Source organism: Schistocerca nitens, chromosome 9, assembly GCF_023898315.1.
Source record: "Schistocerca nitens isolate TAMUIC-IGC-003100 chromosome 9, iqSchNite1.1, whole genome shotgun sequence".
Classification (NCBI taxonomy): Eukaryota; Metazoa; Arthropoda; class Insecta; order Orthoptera; family Acrididae; genus Schistocerca; species Schistocerca nitens.
In genome coordinates, this window is record NC_064622.1 from 67,528,119 (window position 1) to 67,544,231 (window position 16,113).

A 16,113-nucleotide genomic window follows, 5' to 3' on the forward strand; every position below is an offset into this window, starting at 1 on the left:
TGCCCAATTTTTCCTGTACCATCTGGCCTACAGCTCTCTCTTGACTACTACTTAGAAGCAAGACTCTTTTCTTCCTACTCTCTTTCAGTAATGGCCTACATTGAATTTCTTTGCTAGAAGTCTGCTGCATCCTACTGTGGCTTACAACTGGTGAGGCTCTTCCACTCCTTATTCAGGTAACAAGCCATATTTGTTTGATACTGTTAGTTGAAATGTAGATGAAGTTAGTTAAAGAGCTGTTCTTCTTTCAACCATTGGTTGTTATCTTCGTCAAGTTCCCAAAACCTCTTTCCCCTTTCAACCTATCTAGTACAAATTTCACATGATATAATTCAGCCTGAAGAGCACAAATCTGTGCCTTCTGCTCATCATTTATCTTGTGTTTTTTGCAAAGCATACAGTTACCTGTGAGAGCCTCATTGAGTTTCTCATTCAGTTCCCACTACAGTCACCCCAGTGAAATTCCAACCCACATTCTATACATACCACTCTCCCTGCGACTCTCCTTCGGTGACAGTCACTCTTCTCACACATTGTAACACAGATTACATGCTTAAAAATAGAATTAAATCACTTAAACTTTACACTACATGAATTTTCAAAACTTGCGAGCAGCAAAAAAGTGCATATAATTCTTAGGAAAAACCATTTTATTTTCATTTTTAAGTTTTTTCCATTACTCTTAACATAGTTTGTTTACAAAAAAAGTGTAACATCTATTTGTTAACATTGCTTTTTTTGTTATTTTTAATCCTCTCATACTGAAACAGGTAGTTTTACTCAATGTGCTGCAACTGAATGTTGCATGTACAGCAGATGAAAATGTTCTATTTTCTAAGTGGAGTCTCTTACAAAAAAATATTAGAAGAATGTCTCCAGTATTATTTACTGTCATAAACACACTGAAAAGTAGTCTCACAGGAAAACATTTCTCCACAAATTATTTATAGTAGTTGGCTCATCAAATATATTTTGCAATGTACAATCTACAAGTTTACACGAACTCTGCAGAGAAATAAACATAGGCAGGAATTTAATTTTAAATGGTCTCTCATATAAAGAACGCTCAGTCAATATGAGCCCTATATATCTTCATGAACAGATCACATTATCAACACAAAGTTTTTGGCAAGTGATACATACAAAGAGATGCTTATCTCTATGTCATTAATACTCTTACAGTCTGTTTTATAAACAGAAAGCTGTACTCTTGAGAGCATATGGTAGCTCCTGAAGAGTGATACAGTGCATGTTAGATTTTACCAGTGAAACAGTTTGCAGCACAAGGTCAGAATCATGTTTAACTTAAAATCTAGACTCCCAGTCTAGAGTCTTTTCCACGCTATGATGTGATTTTTTACTTAGCAATGGCAGTGTGACTATGCTGTGCTAGAAGCCAGAACTAATTATGAACTAAGACATCTTGTTTAATAAAGAGACAAATCTAGCAACTTGAGTAAACTTCTTACAGATGCAAACACACAGGACCATCAAGCCCATTCAAAGAGAGTGTAGATCTACTGAAATTATGCTACTCTGGCATAGTTCCTAGACACACTTAGCCTACCTCTTTCAGAAGATATAATATAACACTCATGCATGGTTAATCTCTTGAGTTCGGGAACATTACCATGACAATAATTTAAATAGTTACTGATGAAGCAGCATCCGAGACTTCAGTAACACTATGTAACTTACTTCCTGGCTTCAGTGTGCTGGATTTTTGGATTTTGTTTCCACTTTGTTAGCTGTACTTTCACTCCACTGTTCTACAACAACTGTCAATAGAATTAAAAGAATGTAATTATGCTGTAATACATTCACTGACACACTATGGCAGTCCATTTCTGTGAGTGTTGTGCCTGGACTCATCACTGTGTTACCAGCTTCTGGAAGCTGAGCAGCAGTGGCCCTTGTGGCCTCCGGAGGAAGGTTTTGGGGTCCAGAGGCAGAGGAACTGGCGTATGCACTGTGGGGCCAACGATGAAGTTGCTGAGGATGTGCGCAAGGCCAAGACGCACCTGCATCAGACCCATCCTCATTCCTGTAACAAAAGCACGTGTTTGTAACAGCATAGCACACAGTCATTACAGAACCTCTAGTGTAAACTGTGTAATGGCATATATGTTTGGTCCTATGTGGATATGTGGAACTTAAGAGTGGAATGTTGCCTAAAGGCAAAGTGTGCTATGGTAGCTAAGGCAGACCACCCCAAATACATTCAAAATGAATAAATGTATCAAGGTGCACATTTTGTAAACTACAGTGGACAATTTTGTAATGTACACAACTAATGACTCCAGCTTTTAAAAAAATACTTTTTTCATTGGAAAATGACTTCAAAGAGGGATTTAATGACATAATGTGTGGAAGACAATCAAATAGAAACAAATTAATAGCACTGCCAACCACTGTCCCACAGCCACGAGAAGCGGTGCCACCAGTATCTGCGCTAGTGTATCAAATGCAAACAAATACCTATCGGAGGCACAGTTCATGTGTTTACATTCATGTTAGAAGCCTAACAGTCTGTGCTCATCTGTTGTAGCAATCAGACAACTTGCCCTTGAAGCTGTATAGACTTTAACAATTATACGACATCCAACAAAGTGTGTGTGTTCTGGCACCACTTGGTGAGCAGTTTTTTTATCTATCCAGTTACATTATTTTGTGAAAAAGTGGAAATGGTTTTTATTTTTGATGAAATTGTAGAACTCTCAGTTAGTGGTGAAGTTGTATGCTGAAAGGTATCCTGATCATGCCAGCCCTTTGCAACTAATCCTTGCAAATATAATTAAAAAAAAAATCAAGAAATTGGAACTGAGTAATAAAATACACTAACAGTAAAGAACAGCAACTGATGAGAAAAATGCCACTAAAATTTGACAGTGGTAATATGCAGTATACACATCACTAAGAGGCAGCTTGAATGTGCAAGTGCAATCAGCCAGAGGAGTGTTCCATGAATACTATATTCCAATGCATTTCATCCTTTTCACATTCTGCTTCATCAACAGCTCCATGTCAGTAACTTCGAAAACCTGTTTTGGTTCAGGGGCAGGCTTTTCAGGAATCACATAAGTGGTCCCTGTATTATTGGTGCAACTTAAAATAACCACAAGTATCTACAGTTAACAGATATGCTGCCACAAATATTAGAGGACGTCCCACTGTGGTTCTAACATGTGCATCACACTTACTCACACAGATAGTTGCAACAGAGCTTCTTAACAGAATATTTGGATATTGGTTGCACTGACTGTTCTGGAAATACAAAATGATTCATATTCTCATCAGACTTTACAGCTTGGAATTTTCATCTGTGCGTTAAATTAAAACAAGAGTTCTACAAGCAAATACTGAAGAATTGTTAAAATGTGATGCAACAAGGACCTGTACTATGATAAGTCCAGTTGTAATTAAGCACAAAGATGGATGTAGTTATGCATACTGTGATACCAGCTGCCATACTGGAATGAAATTCACGTTACCTAAGCAGCTCATGATTACGACAGCTAAGCTTTTGGTTATTCAAGCTCTTCAATATGCTGAGAAGCACTTGGGCTCTGAGTTCTTTGCTCTTTCTGATTCCAGATCAGCATTGGAGCTATTCCAAGGCATCTGCACTGTGGACAGTCCAACCAGCCAATAGCATAGATGTCATGAATCTGAGGTTACAGATGATAAGCAGGAATCAGGAAGTTAAAATGTGCTGGGTAAAAGTACACTGTTGCATACCTGGCAATGAAAGAGTAGATAGGCTAGCCAAAGCAGCTGTCTATGATTGAGTAAAAGGATACATGGAATAATCAGCCACAGATCTTTTAAACATAATTAAATCAGCAATCTGGGAGAAATGTATTTCTGAATGGCAACAGACCTTTAAATACAAAGGCAAAGAAATCATGCCAAAGTGAACCCACTGCTGATTCCAAATTTCTGGTGATTCCAAGTTTCTGGCACAAGAAAAATCAGTGCTCCCAAAGACTGACGAACACTACAAGACACCTCACATTGAACCACAGCTATTACAGGAAGCGCCTATACCATATTGGGCTGGTGACATCACTATTGTGCATTCACATCATTTTTGGCTACGCAAATGGATACTGTCTACAAGTTACCTCCTACATTGTCTCGTTGCTTGAAAGACTTGACAATGTGTCACTCTTCATGCCTTTTCATTGGAGGAGCAGGTCAACTTCTAAGATGATTCTACTGTAATTTTATGGTTATACTGATGTATAATGTATTAAATCAAATGTTTGATGTGTTGAACCTTATATGTATGATGGCACCTGATCCTGGTCAGATGAAAAAAATTGCATAGACTTAACATTTTGAGCATAGTCACACATGAACTGTACTCAAGTTACATGCTTGTTTGCATTTGGTACAGTAGGAGAGACATTTGTAGGACCTCTTCTCTTGAAGGCAGAGGGGTTTGTTTAGCAGTGCTGTTACTGTTTCACCAACATCCACACATATTAAGTCTTTAAAACCCTCTTTAAAGGGTCTTCTCAATGACACAAAAGGCATACATTACCATTTTAAAACATGAAATATTGGTGTCATATTTTGGCAGCTATAAAAGTTAAAAATCACTTTCCCACATCAGGGAATTTACCACATTGTCACCTATAAATTAGCAAAATCTCCAGCTCAACACGTTTACTCGTTATGATTGCATTTGAGTTGGCCTGTCTTAGCTATCTCACCCCTTACTGAGGTTACAGCAAAACTATGATCCTTTGCAGTGGTGCCCATTTTTGCAGTTTATGAGGTGACATAGACAGTTCTTGTTATGGACCTACTGTTCATAGCCAGAGAGTAAGTTTGTAGTTCCAGAAACCATACATATGCAACTCCACTTTTTAAAGTTCTAAAGCATAATTTCTCAGATACAAATGGACAGAGCAAAATAAGGTTGTTACCAATATTTTAATTGAATTCTAGCTTTTCCTTTTCATACATTGATATAGTATTTTTAAAATAATAAATAATAAATTCAAACAATGGAAAATCCAGGATGGAATGTAACAATATTAGAGAAGGAAAGTTGCTACTCAACATATAGCAGAGATGCTGAGTCGTGATAGGCACAGCAAAAAGATTCACACAATTATAGCTTTCGGCCATTAAAGCCTTTGTCAGCAATAGACACACATACACACATGCACACATACACACACACACACACACACACACACACACACTCACGTAAATGCAACTTGCACACACGTCTGCAGTCTCAGACAACTGAAACCACACTGCGAGCAGCAGCACCAGTGCATGATGGAGGCTGGGGTGGGGAGGGGGAGGGATAGTATGGTGGGGGTGGCGGACAGTGAAGAGCTGCAGTTTTCGGAGGGCAGGAGAGAAGGTGGGGAGGAGGGGTGGGTGGAGGGGTAAGTAGCAGAAAGGCGAGAAATAAAAAGAAATTAAAAGACTGGGTGTAGAGGTGAAATGATGGCTGTGTAGTGCTGGAATGGGAACAGGGAGGGGCTGGATGGGTGAGGACAGTGACCAACGAAGGTTGAGGCCGGGAGGGTTATGGGAACATAGGATGTATTGCAGGGAAAGTTCCCACCTGCGCACTTCAGAAAAGCTGGTGTTGGTGGGGAGGATCCATATGGCACAGGCTGTGAAGCAGTCATTGAGATGAGGGATATCATGTTTGGCAGCATGTTCAGTAACAGGGTGGTCCACTTGTTTTTTGGGCACAGTTTGATGGTGGCGGGGATACAATGGCTACATCGGGTAATGAAAATTGTGTGGAGTGAGAAGATGATCCCAGAAAACTGGAAGAAGAGAATAATTGTTCTGATCTTTAAGAAGGGAAATAGAAAAGAGTGCAAGAACTATGGGGGGGGGGGGGGGGGGATAATGCTGCTGAGTCATTGTGCAAAGATTTTGAGAAAATTTTGGAAGCATGAATTTGGGCATAATTAGAAGGAAGAATGAGAGAAGAGCAACATGGCTTCAGAACAGGAAGGTCCACAGTGGATCTAATTTTTGCTGTAAGACAGCTGCAGGAACAGCACTATGAATATGGAATAGATCTACTAATGACCTTCCTGGACATTGAAAAAGAGTATGATAGTGTATGTAGAAGCAAAGTGTGGAAAGCCCTGGAGAACAGAGTAGCAAAACAAATTATTTGGAGGATAAGGGAAATGTACCATGATAGTGTGAGCTGCGTGAAAGTGGGAGGAGAGAGATCAGCTTGGATTTAACAGAAGAATGGCTTGACGCAGGGAAGTGCACTTTCACCATTACTCTTCATTGTAGCGATGAATGATATACTGGGTACAGTAGCACAAGTAATTAGTGAAAGGAAGATGAAAGCTATGGTGTTTGCAGATGATTTGATGATTTGGGGGAATAAGGAGGAGGAAGTACAAGAGCAGTTGGACGCATGGGAATGAACAGTACAAGAATATGGGATGAAATTTAGTATAAGTAAGATTGAGATGTTTATCACAACAAGAAAGAAGGAGAGAGGAACAACTGGAATAAGAATTGGTGGGGAACGATTGAGGAGAGTGGAGAGTACAAGTATCTAGGAAGCCTTATGCAGGCAGATGGAAAAACAACAGAGAAATAACTGAGTGGGGGAGAAAAGCAGAAGCATTTTGTAAGTTTCAGAAGCCTGATATGGAGCAAATCAGTAAAAAGGTTATATACCGGTCATACTATGTCCCGATCCTGACATAGGCTTCAGAAACCTGGGTTATGAAAGGAAGAGAGGAAAGCAAAGTACAAGCTAGTGAGATGAAATTCTTGAGAAACAGTATTGGAGTGACAAAGATAGACAGGTTAAGAAATGAGAGGATCAGATAGTTAATGAAGGTGGAACCATTACAGGACGAGATAGAGAAATCAAGGCTGAGATGGTATGGAGAGGTTAAGAGAATGGAGAAGAGGATACCCAGGAGGATACACGAGATGAAACTGGAAGGAAAGAGACCAAGAGGAAGACAGAGAGGTAGATGGCTGAAAGGAGTAGAGGCATGCGTCCAGAAGAAAGGAGAAGACTGGACCAAGGTGAAGACGGAGAGATGGTGGCAAGACAGAAGACGATGGAGAGGCCTATGTTCCAAACAGGCCAGAGGCTGGAAACTGTCCAAGATGATGATGATGATGATGATGATGATCAGCTGTAGTGGTTCCCATGTCTGTTGAACATATACAGACTACTAATTGAGTGCTGCATCGCAAAACTGATTTAACCCTCTTCTGCATAATAAATCTGCAAATCATGCTTTTTACATCTTTCAACATCCACTAGATACTAAACTTCATTAACAAGATGTTTTTTAGCTTCTCTTGAGGTGGCTGTAACACACTAGATGCTGAAATTTTGTTCAACAGTAATTACAGTCTTTGCAGGAAAAATATTGTGCATCAGGGGAAGAGGTTATTTAAAACTACAACAGAGCTGCCTCTTCTCTTGACAGATTCATCAATTTATGCACAGTGTTAATTCTAATTGCTATAATTTGCTTTAAAATGATATTTCCAACTATTTCTTGAAAGGTTCTTAATGAAATACCTTGGACTTTGGTAACTTATTTAGTTGCAACCACCTTTTAATGATTTTATGTAATGACTCAAAGTTTCTGGAACAGTTCATATAAGGCATGCAATTTTTTGTGAAGGTGACTGAAGTACAGTACTTACCAATGCACTGTCTGGGCCCATCACCAAAGGGCAAGTAGATGTAGTTAGGCCGCCCCTTTGAGTTCTCCTCACTGAACCTGTCGGGTATGAAGTGATGCGGCCGCTGCCAGTACCTCGGGTCATAGTGCAGACCCAGCACCGAGATCACCACCCCTGTGTCTTTGGGCAGCACCACAGATGTGCCGGGGATCTTGTAGTCCCGTGTTGAGCGCCTGTCCAGGAAGTTGACCACGGGATACATGCGAAGGGCCTCTGTGAGCAGGTAAAGTTAAGGATCGGTAGGGCTGTGACATAATTCTGTTTAATCCTCCACTTTTTATGTCAGTTAAGATCTGGGTTCGAGAACATTTTTTGACATAAGTGACATTTGCTCCCCAACCACCCCTCCCTCCCTCTCCTGCTCCCTCAGACATTACATGGCTGTATTCCCTTGGACTCCTGGTAAGAACTTTAAAAATAAATATAAAGCTAGACTTAGTAGAAATTGGTTATTTTCTCTTAAAACGAGTACTACAGATACATTCCTCTGTAATGGGAATAAATTTCTACATTTTATTCCAGTGCTAAATGTTACGAGAAAAAAACAATTCATATTTATTTAATGTAAATCTTGAGAGTTTTAAAAGCTTTTAGTGAAAGCAAAAAAATTAGACCTACAGTACTGTTCTATCTTCAGTATTAATGTGCTACCAGTATGGCTAGAAAGAATGGAAACATAAAATTTGTTATCATTTTTAGTTCGATAACTGAGGTTTGCAATTCTCTAACTTGCACATTATTTCACTTTCAGTCAGAACATGCACTTATACTGAGATGTTAAACATAAGACACTATTTAACTGGGGAAAACTTACCAGTAAGCAGTTAAGTGTTAGGGAATTTTTCACAAAAATAGTAGAAAATTGACAAACATGACAAAAATTATTACATATGCAACCGGAAAAGATAACACAAATTTGTGTGTGTGGTATGAAACCAAAATCAATGGGAGGACCTGGATTTGACTACTGATGACAGCACCAATTTAAAGTGACATGCTTTTCACTCAAATGGCAGTGACTGTAAATATTTGCACCTAGATCTGAGGCACAAGAGATTTATTATAATAAAGATTTTGTTATTATATGTGCAGGATGGGTCACAACTTATAACGAAAAGTCACATGTGTGACTTTTATTATAAAGAAGCAAAAAGTCTCATGGCAAAGTAGACATAGTAATCAACAAATATTTATCATTTGGTGTCTTCCCACAATTCCTGAAACTGCCAGGGACAATACCAGTTCACCAAAAAAAGGTGACGAATGTGAATTGTCCAGTTTTTGATTAATTTCGATAATTCCAGCTTGTGGCACTAACACTTAGTGTCCTAAGCAAGGCATCTGACTGCATCTCACACGAGATACTGCCTAATAAGCTAAAGTGTTATATTACTGAAGGTGTTGTACTGGCAACTCTTCAATCTTATCTTGAAAACTGGGGGCAGGCAAAGTAAATGCATGGAGCAGCCTCCCAAGAACAAAAATTCAAGCATTGTGAACCTCTCCTATTTCTTATTTATGTCAATGATCTCATGATGAACCACTCTTTTGTGGCAAAGGAAAAACTGCTGCACAATCTCAAGCATTGTGAACCTCTCCTATTTCTTATTTATGTCAATGATCTCATGATGAACCACTCTTTTGTGGCAAAGGAAAAACTGCTGCACAATCTCAAGCATTGTGAACCTCTCCTATTTCTTATTTATGTCAATGATCTCATGATGAACCACTCTTTTGTGGCAAAGGAAAAACTGCTGCACAATCTCTACTAAGAACAAATGTACTCTTTGGAAGCTTCAAATAGTGGTTTATCAAAAATAAAATGAAAACGAACAAAGAGAAAACACACTAATTTCATGTGCAGCCTGAGCCAGGTTGGTTGCCAGGATAATAAGGAGGCTGTCAAACTGGCGGACTTCATGTTTGATAGCAAACTGTCTGTGAATGAGCCCCACAGTGTATGTGTACTCCAGGCTCTCTCATTGTTAAGTGGCCAGTACCTCATAACAGAGTGTTATGTACTATTTAATAGCCATATTATGGCTTGCTGTTATGGGGACATTCTTCAGCTTGCAAGGGCATGTAAATGATGCAAAAAAGATGTCAGGATCATCACATCAAGCAAAAGACTGGTGCACTATAAATCTACATTCACCCAGTTAAGAATAATGACCATTTTCAGCCAGTATGTGTTTTTATGCCTCGTCAGTGAAAAAAGCCAAAGGGGCTTTCAGCATGAGGCGAAAAATACATAATTATTACACATACAAGAAGAGGAAAATTTAATTGTCTGGAGCACAACAAAGTTTTCCAATGATTGCTCTAAAAATGTTCATCACACTGCCTTGAGAAATGCAATGACTGGCATCAGAATTATTCAAAAGGAAAATTTCACAGAATTTGAAACAAGTTCCATTGTACTTTATTGGAGAATTTTTCAACAGTGAACAAAGTGAACGGATAAAATAATAATGTTTTCATCTGGCATGTATGTCATCACTGTGAACAACCTTCTTTATACGTTATTCAAAAATTGTAAACAACTTGTGTGTCTGTATTATTCATGCAGTCTGTCCAATCATAACTGGTAAATGATGAAGATCTTGTGATAAAGTATACTATAAAAGAAGCACAAAGTCATCCACATGAAACTTTATGTATTTTTAGACTATCCTACTTGGTCCCTCTCTAACACAGCTTCAGTTCTAACTAGCACAATATTTGATATGCAGTCATTTCATTAATGTGTCATTTGTGGATCCATGTTTCTTAGAAAATATTTACTTCTATTATTCTCTACTTTCAGAAGTGTCTGTCTTCACTATTGATTATGATGCAATTGTACACAAATTTTGTGCTTGGGTATCTCTGGCGCCTTTCTCAGCACAGCACTCCAAATGACCGCGTGTCACTTGGGCCTTAAACTGGCCCTGTTAAGTTTGACTGGAAGCTCTCAATCTGTATCTCATTGACTGCTTCAGATGGCAGGCTCTATGTTACTCATAACCTAAATCTTGATGTGGTAAAAGTTTATTCTGTTGCAAGATAACTGCCACTTTCAGTTACAAAATAAAGTGCTTGAAATTATCTGTCTCTCCTTATGTCAACCATTTTACACATATTTACTTTACCAGATCTTGTCCTGCAATTCATGTTTTTGCATTTGGTTTTTTTCTTTTTAACAGTTATCCCCAACATTAGTATCATGCATTGGTAGGCAGAACCACAGTGACATAATGGCTTTTATGGGATACAGCTTCCCTGAACCAGTCACACCAAACCTGTTATGAGAGCACTGCTTAACTCACTTTTTAACTTTTCCATTATAAAGCATTCTGGAGCAACTGAGGTAGCTCAGTCAAAGTACAAGGTCAAAACACAGTGATGCAAGTAATTTGTGTCTTCTAAAGACTATTTTAAATGTTTTGGGCTTCCAGCCACATCAAGTGGTTAAAATACCACCTAGAAATCCAGTTATTTGTAAGTGACATGGTCCAGCTTTTTTTCACACTCTTACATTCTATTATTTTCTGTACAGAGGCCGTATTATGATCAGATGGTCAGCATTGTGATTGGAACCCTCTTTATGGAGAATTTTAAGGATATTGCCTTAGACAACGTCCATCTGAGGCCTAGTTGTTTCTTCCAAAACACTGATGACACATGTATCATATGGCCCCATGAACATGAAAAACTTGACATGTTCTTGGAACATATCAACAGCATTGATGTCCAGTTTTCTCTGGAAGTAGAAAAAGCTTCTTCGACATCCTCATCCACTGCAAATGAAATGGTTGTCTTGGCCACAGCATCTACAGAAAACTTATGCATACCAATCCATACTTTTATGCTATCAGGCATCATCACCCAACACAGAAGCACGCTGTGTTACAAACACTGGCGCATCAGGCAAGAATGCTGTCAGATGCTGATAACTTGCCCCATGTGCTGAGCTAACTACACAAAGTCTACAGGGACAACAGTTGCAACATTTAGCAAATAAATGAAATGACCTCAAGCAAGAATCACTATGAGATCAGTGACGAGGTACTGCGAAAGAAACTTGCTTTTTTGCCATTCTGTGGCTCATTGTCAGGCAAGATACAAAGATACGCCACCTGCTGAGAAGTCACAAAATCAAATCGATAGTCATGTCTCCAACAAAAAAAAAAAAAAAAAAAAAAAAAAAAAAAAAAAAAAAAAAAACCATTTAAAAATAACAGAAGTCTATTAATGAGGTAACATATACACTATACACACTACAGTCAAATAGCACACTGAAGATTACTCAGCCACTGGATGATTTCTCCAGCAATATTGTGGATGTCTAATTCCTCCCACTTTGAAGCCATAAATTACACAATTTAAAATATGTTCTATAGTTTGAAGTTCACCATACTCACAGAAGAGCATAAAATAAGGGCGCAACAGTAGCCCATCAGCAGTCAATGGCAATGGCCAAGGACAACTTGCCTGAAAGCTCAGTGGCATTTTAACCATTTGACGCAGCAGGAATCTTGAGATCATTTTATTCAATGTTACCACCATCACTCTGCATTCTTACACCAATAAATTCCATTAAAACTTTTGAAATATCTTGCCTTGGCAAAGTCTAATTCCAGATTTGTAATCTATTAAACAAATGCAATCATTTTCTTTATATGTAAACCCCTGTTCTGTTAAATTCTTATTTTAGCTGTTTTCAGTTGTGGCGACTATCGACCAAGTCGCGGTTAATATCTTTGTTTTTGGCAAGCTCTTTGCCTAGTCTGTGGTCGCGCGCGAAAGTGTACGGACGTGTACCGAGAATTCAGAATGTAAACAACTGTATATGTGTGCTTACGAGAAATAAAAACAGTGTTTATTACATGTGGGGTAGCGTGCATCATTGGATTCGGCAACCCTACAACGCCATAACCATACTGGTGACCCCGAATTTTGTTCGCGAGTGCTACAAAGAAATCTTAGACCGTCGAACAGTACACAATGGAGCGCTTGCCGCCTGCTACACCGACCACGTGCAAACTAAGTGTTCCAACGGACGCTTCGGCATGGTTTTACAATTATCCACCGGGCGTCCGCAATAGTTCTACTAGCTGTACTCAACAGGACAGTGTTTATAAAATTCCACAGCCACGTGTTCCGAGTGCTCAACAGACGACACAATGTGCTCAAACCCCAGTGACTATGTTTACAGGTTTCCCAAGTGCAAGTGTGAATTTTCCACCCGAATCAGTGACTGTACAAATCGAGCCGGACGCTCAAGACAGGAGAGTTCATATTTCTGCCGGAACTCCGGATTTTGCACCAACCCCCCCTACACCACCAGCGTCCGCTTTACGAGTGTTTCCGACGGCACACGCCGTTCCTGCCGCGTGTGTTCCACAAACATTAGGTGATTTTAACTATTTTAATGCACCTGTAGGGGAGGGGCCCGGAAACTGTATTCCGTCGTTCGCCGCACATCGGTCGACTACGGTCGATTCTACCGCGCCGGTCCATTCTACGCCCGTCGGCGTTACTCCGTCGACCGCCCGATTCGTTGATTTCTCGACCAAGGTCGAGCCAGCCGCGCCTACCGTGCCGCGTGCCACTGACAGTGGCGGAAGCTGGTGCACCGCTACTGCACCCGAGACAATTACGTTGCAGAACTATGGACAGGGAGAGACAGTTTCTGATAAACATTTACGTCAAGACTTTCCCACCCGTTGGCCGAAGCTACCACCCCTTCGCAAGGATCACCCACGCACATGGTTTGCCTTGGTCGACCACGTCCTGCAGCTACACGGCGTCGCCGACGACAATTCGAAGTTCCTATGCTTACTGTGTCACCTCCATGACGAACTGGATCTGATCTGCGACATTGTGGCTTCGCCCCCCGCTACGGACAAATATGCATTCGCCCGACGCACCATCCTCGAGCGACTATCCACATCGCCAGAGGAAGCTATCCGCCTCATCAGTCAGGAATCGCTGGAATCCAGGTCCCCGTCGCAACTCTGGCGTCATCTCCGCGCTATGATTGACACGCATCACATGCCGGACATTACGCTTTGGACCATCTGGTTGCTGAAACTTCCCCAGCAAGTTCAACTTCACCTTCTACATGTAACTTCGGCCCCACTAGATGCCAAACTGAAGATCGCAGACCAGGTTTACAACATTCTGCCCCCCCCCCCCCCCCGCATACCCCCCCAGGGTGCCCTCAGGCCTCAGGGGTTGGCACACCTGCGCGGCAGTTCCCATCCTGCAGTACAGAGTGCGCACGACTCGCTCCACGCATGCGCGCGGAGCCAACGCCGCCTGGCAACCGCCACAGTAACTCCTCTCCTACCAGCACTACTGCAGTGTCGCCATTGGAGGGAACTACAAACAAGTCCCCCTCCACTGCCGCTTCGACCTCAACCAGCACGACGGGCGACGCCACGCGCCGCCCCGCTTGGTGTTATTTCCACTCCCGCTTTGGCGACGCGGCTAAGAACTGTCGTTCTCTATGCGCGTTCCCAAACTAATAACGCGACCCAATTCAGGCGCTATGGGCCGCGTTGAACCGCACAGACGCCTATCACTAAATACTTCTTCTCCTCACGCGCCAGGACGCTTGTACGTGAAAGATGCAGTGTCTTGCCTTTCATTTCTAGTCGACACGGGGGCCGAGGTTAGTGTGATACCTTTGTCCGCAGGTATTAAATTCGAGCTTCAACCTTGCCCCCCGCTTCGAGCCGCCAATAATTCCCTGATCCGCTCTCATGGAATAACGAATTTAAGCCTTAAACTGCAGGACATTAATACGCCCTTACAGTGGACTTTCGTTATCGCGGATGTGGATGAACCCGTGCTTGGGGTAGATTTTCTCTTAGCCCACGCACTGTCACCCGACCTACAACGAGGTACACTAACCTTTAACTCGGGAGACCGTACCACCGGTTCAGATATCTTACCCCTCCCATCCGAAAGCGCCATTCTGCTGTGTGAGCTAGCGGAAACTGCTGTTGCAGTGCTTTCTCTTAGATCACACAACGACGAACTTCGGGACAGCAATGGGGCCCTCCGCTTACGCATCGCCGCCGTGCAAGCCAAGCTCACGGACACGCGTAAGCAGACCGCCCAGCTGTCGCACACGGCCATGCCCCCAACCCCCGCACCACTTCCTCGCACCGGCAGCCGACGCCGCGTGACATTTCTACTGCCGGACGGAAGCTGTACCCGCGACGCTACCAGGTACCCCACCGAGCTCTTCGACAAGGACTACCAGTGGATCACCGCCACTGCTACTGAACCGCCGGCCTTGGACACACACACGTGTGCATTACAGGTTAGTCACAGTGCAACGGGTGCTGGTCCAGCATCCCCATCAGTGTTCGCGATCAATAACGGTACTGTCCACAGAATAAATACCACAGAAGGCCCACCGGTACGTGCAAAGGCTAGGCGTTTAAATCCGGAAAAACTTAAACACACTAAAGCTATTGTTCAGGAACTTTTAGATAATAAGACTATCCGCCCTTCTTCTAGTTGTTGGTCGTCACCCATTCATTTGGTGCCTAAGAAAGATGACACTTTCCGCCTCTGCGGTGACTATCGGGCGCTTAACGCCAGAACAATTTTAGATAATTATCCCGTCCCAAATATTCAAGACTTTGCTTCCCAGCTGCATGGGGCACAAATTTTCAGTGTGGTCGATTGTCATAAGGCGTACCACCAACTGCCAATGGCACCTGAGGACGTTGAAAAGACCGCTATCATCACCCCGTTCGGGTTGTTCGAGTATTTGTTTATGCCATTCGGCCTTAAAGATGCTGCACAGACGTGGCAACGGTTCATCGACTCGCTGGTTGGAAAACTGGACTTTGCATATGCGTACCTGGACGACTTGTTAATTTTTTCTTCCTCCCTCGAGGAACATGAACAACATTTAAATACAGTGCTCCAACTATTAAAAGCAAACGGTATCGCAGTGAACAATACTAAGTCACAACTCCGCCGCACCAGTGTCACTTTTCTGGGCCACAGAGTTTCTGGCGACAGCATCCGCCCCCTAACTGAACGGGTGGAGGCCATTAGTACGGTGCCTTTGCCCAAAGATTTTCAGGGTCTCCGCCGCTTCCTTGGAACGGTAAATTACTACCGTAAACATATTCCCCACGCCGCCGACATACAAGCCCCACTGACGGATGCCCTCGCAGGAAAAAACACATCAGGGTCTCGGGCGGTCACGTGGACTCCAGATATGCGTCGCGCATTTGATAATCTAAAGTCAGCCTTACAGACAGCTGTTACGCTTGCTCACCCCATTCCTGATGCTCCCATCTCGCTTACTACAGACGCAAGTGATACAGCAGTGGGGGCAGTACTTCAGCAATCCGTGGGTTCTGTTGTACAGCCGCTCAG

General features: G+C 42.0%; 1 protein-coding gene across 1 annotated transcript in view; it reads right to left on the bottom strand.

Annotated features, from left to right (window-relative positions):
• Positions 1-663: 663 nt before the first annotated feature.
• Positions 664-16,113, bottom strand: part of LOC126203024 (cytochrome P450 6k1-like) — a 124,027-nt gene continuing 108,577 nt past the window's right edge. Inside the window, exons 7-8 of the mRNA XM_049937263.1 lie at positions 7,684-7,935; positions 664-2,044 (exon numbers count right to left, since the gene is read on the bottom strand). Of these exons, the coding sequence (XP_049793220.1) occupies positions 1,872-2,044; positions 7,684-7,935 (425 nt within the window). The 3' untranslated portion in view covers positions 664-1,871. The remainder of the gene's footprint in view (positions 2,045-7,683; positions 7,936-16,113) is intronic.